At 24.5% G+C, this 1840-nt stretch overlaps 1 protein-coding gene across 1 annotated transcript; it reads left to right on the forward strand.

Annotated features, from left to right (window-relative positions):
• LOC109127374 (defensin-like protein 141) lies at positions 1175-1569 on the forward strand. The gene is made up of 2 exons (XM_019232000.1): positions 1175-1259; positions 1385-1569. Exons 1-2 carry the CDS (start codon positions 1214-1216, stop codon positions 1567-1569), a joined length of 231 nt encoding a protein of 76 aa, XP_019087545.1. The 5' UTR covers positions 1175-1213.

Genomic DNA, 1840 nt, shown 5'->3' on the forward strand with positions numbered 1-1840 from the left:
GTTAAAATCTAGTTAGTATAATAACAATAGATTTCATGAGTTTTTTTTTTAAATTATAATTGAATAACATAGGATTTGTAAATTTTACGCAAATCATTTAAAATATCAAGTTAAATACACCCATACCCCAAAATTCAAAATCTTTTAAATCTTTTACATGTTGTATGTTTTGCGGGAAACAACATTGGTCAGATCTTTTTTGAAATAAAATATTTTTTTTTTTTGAAAATGCTATGTAAAAATATGGTCAATCAATATCATAAATTAATAATCAAATAAACTAATATATATATATAACTAAAAAAATATAGTGAAATATGACTCTATTATTGTTTGTCTATTCTTGAATTTGTATTCTTGTTGGAGTTCATTTGTAATCTTTTTCATTGTTGTATTTTCAAATCACATAAAAAAATATGAAGAGTCCTAGATATGATAATTGCTTTTTATTAATTGGTTTTAAAGGTAATGCAATATCTTTTTTGACTTCATCATTATCATGAAGGATAGTAGTAGCAATTTCTTCTAAACTCTAAACTTCTAACATTTATCATTTTTATCTAGATAATCTAATAAACAATTGACATTCATCCTATTAAGATAACCAAGATTATAAATTAAGAAAATTCTTTAAAAATGTGAATGATAACAAAAATATCTTATTTTGTGATAGAACATTTTCAATATGAAAATGAGAAAATCTATTCATAAATTAATATTTTATTAATTTAACGATAAATTAAAGCTTCTATAAATTAATAAAATTTTACGGTCCCGAATTTATTAATTTATAGAGGTTTTTACTGTATCAAACTAGATTACCTCATTTTCTTTTACTTTGGAAAGGGATTACCTCTTTCTTTTTGGTCAACGACTATATTGTAAGAAAATATGAATTATAAATTGGTTAGGAAATTTGGATACAGTTTCCTTTTTCTTTTGGACAAATGATACAGTTTCTTTAAGTGAGATATAATCGTGATTATATATACTCTATGAGCTAATCTATTGTTGTCAAAATATATACTCTAAATGAAAAGATTTTTAAAAATTTCTTACCAAAAATTCATCAATAAAATTTTCAAAAATCCGTATTCATTTATTTTCTGATATCATATATATACGTTCCGGTGATATTTATTTGTGCACTACCACCCACAACCACTATTGCCATTATATTTGTAATTCAAAAACTCTAAATTATCACACAAAAATGACCAAATCCATCGTTTGTGCTTTGTTCATCATTTTTATTCTAGGTTTCTTTTTTAATATATTGTATCATATCATTTCTAAATCTCATTTAAAAATCATGTGTTTTATATTTTTCGAAAACAAAAAAGAAACTGATAATTTTTATGTTATTATGATTATATTTGTGTAGGGATGATGGTGAATGAGATTGAAGGACAAAAACAAGGACGATGCAACGAGGTTTTAAAAGAAATAGATTGTGGTGCTGGCAACTGTAGCGCTCTGTGCCTACAGAAACGGAAGGGCTTGGGTCGATGCGTCACACCAGAAGGCCAGGACACCCTCAAATGCTATTGTTATTATCCTTGCGTTTAAAGTCTTTTATTTTATTTTATATATCATCTGATCTATATCTTTCAATTATAATAAATTAAAACTAATTAATAAATCATGTTTACTTGCTATCCATTTTAGATAGATGAAATATGACTAACTGTTCTCGACCTTCTCAAACTAATCTAGAAACTGAAAATGTGAACCCTAAATCAACTAAAAAAACATTTTACAAGAAGATAAAAATAAACAAAAAATCATCATATAAAAATTAACAAAACTTTTGGTATCATATTTCAAATAATATATATAT

Source organism: Camelina sativa, chromosome 11 (assembly GCF_000633955.1).
Source record: "Camelina sativa cultivar DH55 chromosome 11, Cs, whole genome shotgun sequence".
In the NCBI taxonomy this organism is placed as follows: domain Eukaryota; kingdom Viridiplantae; phylum Streptophyta; class Magnoliopsida; order Brassicales; family Brassicaceae; genus Camelina; species Camelina sativa.

Coding starts and splice junctions, on each gene's coding strand:
- LOC109127374 (XM_019232000.1), top strand. CDS start 1,214: ATGACCAAATCCATCGTTTGTGCTTTGTTCATCATTTTTATTCTAG. Junction 1,260..1,384: donor GTTCATCATTTTTATTCTAG/GTTTCTTTTTTA, acceptor ATATTTGTGTAG/GGATGATGGTGAATGAGATT.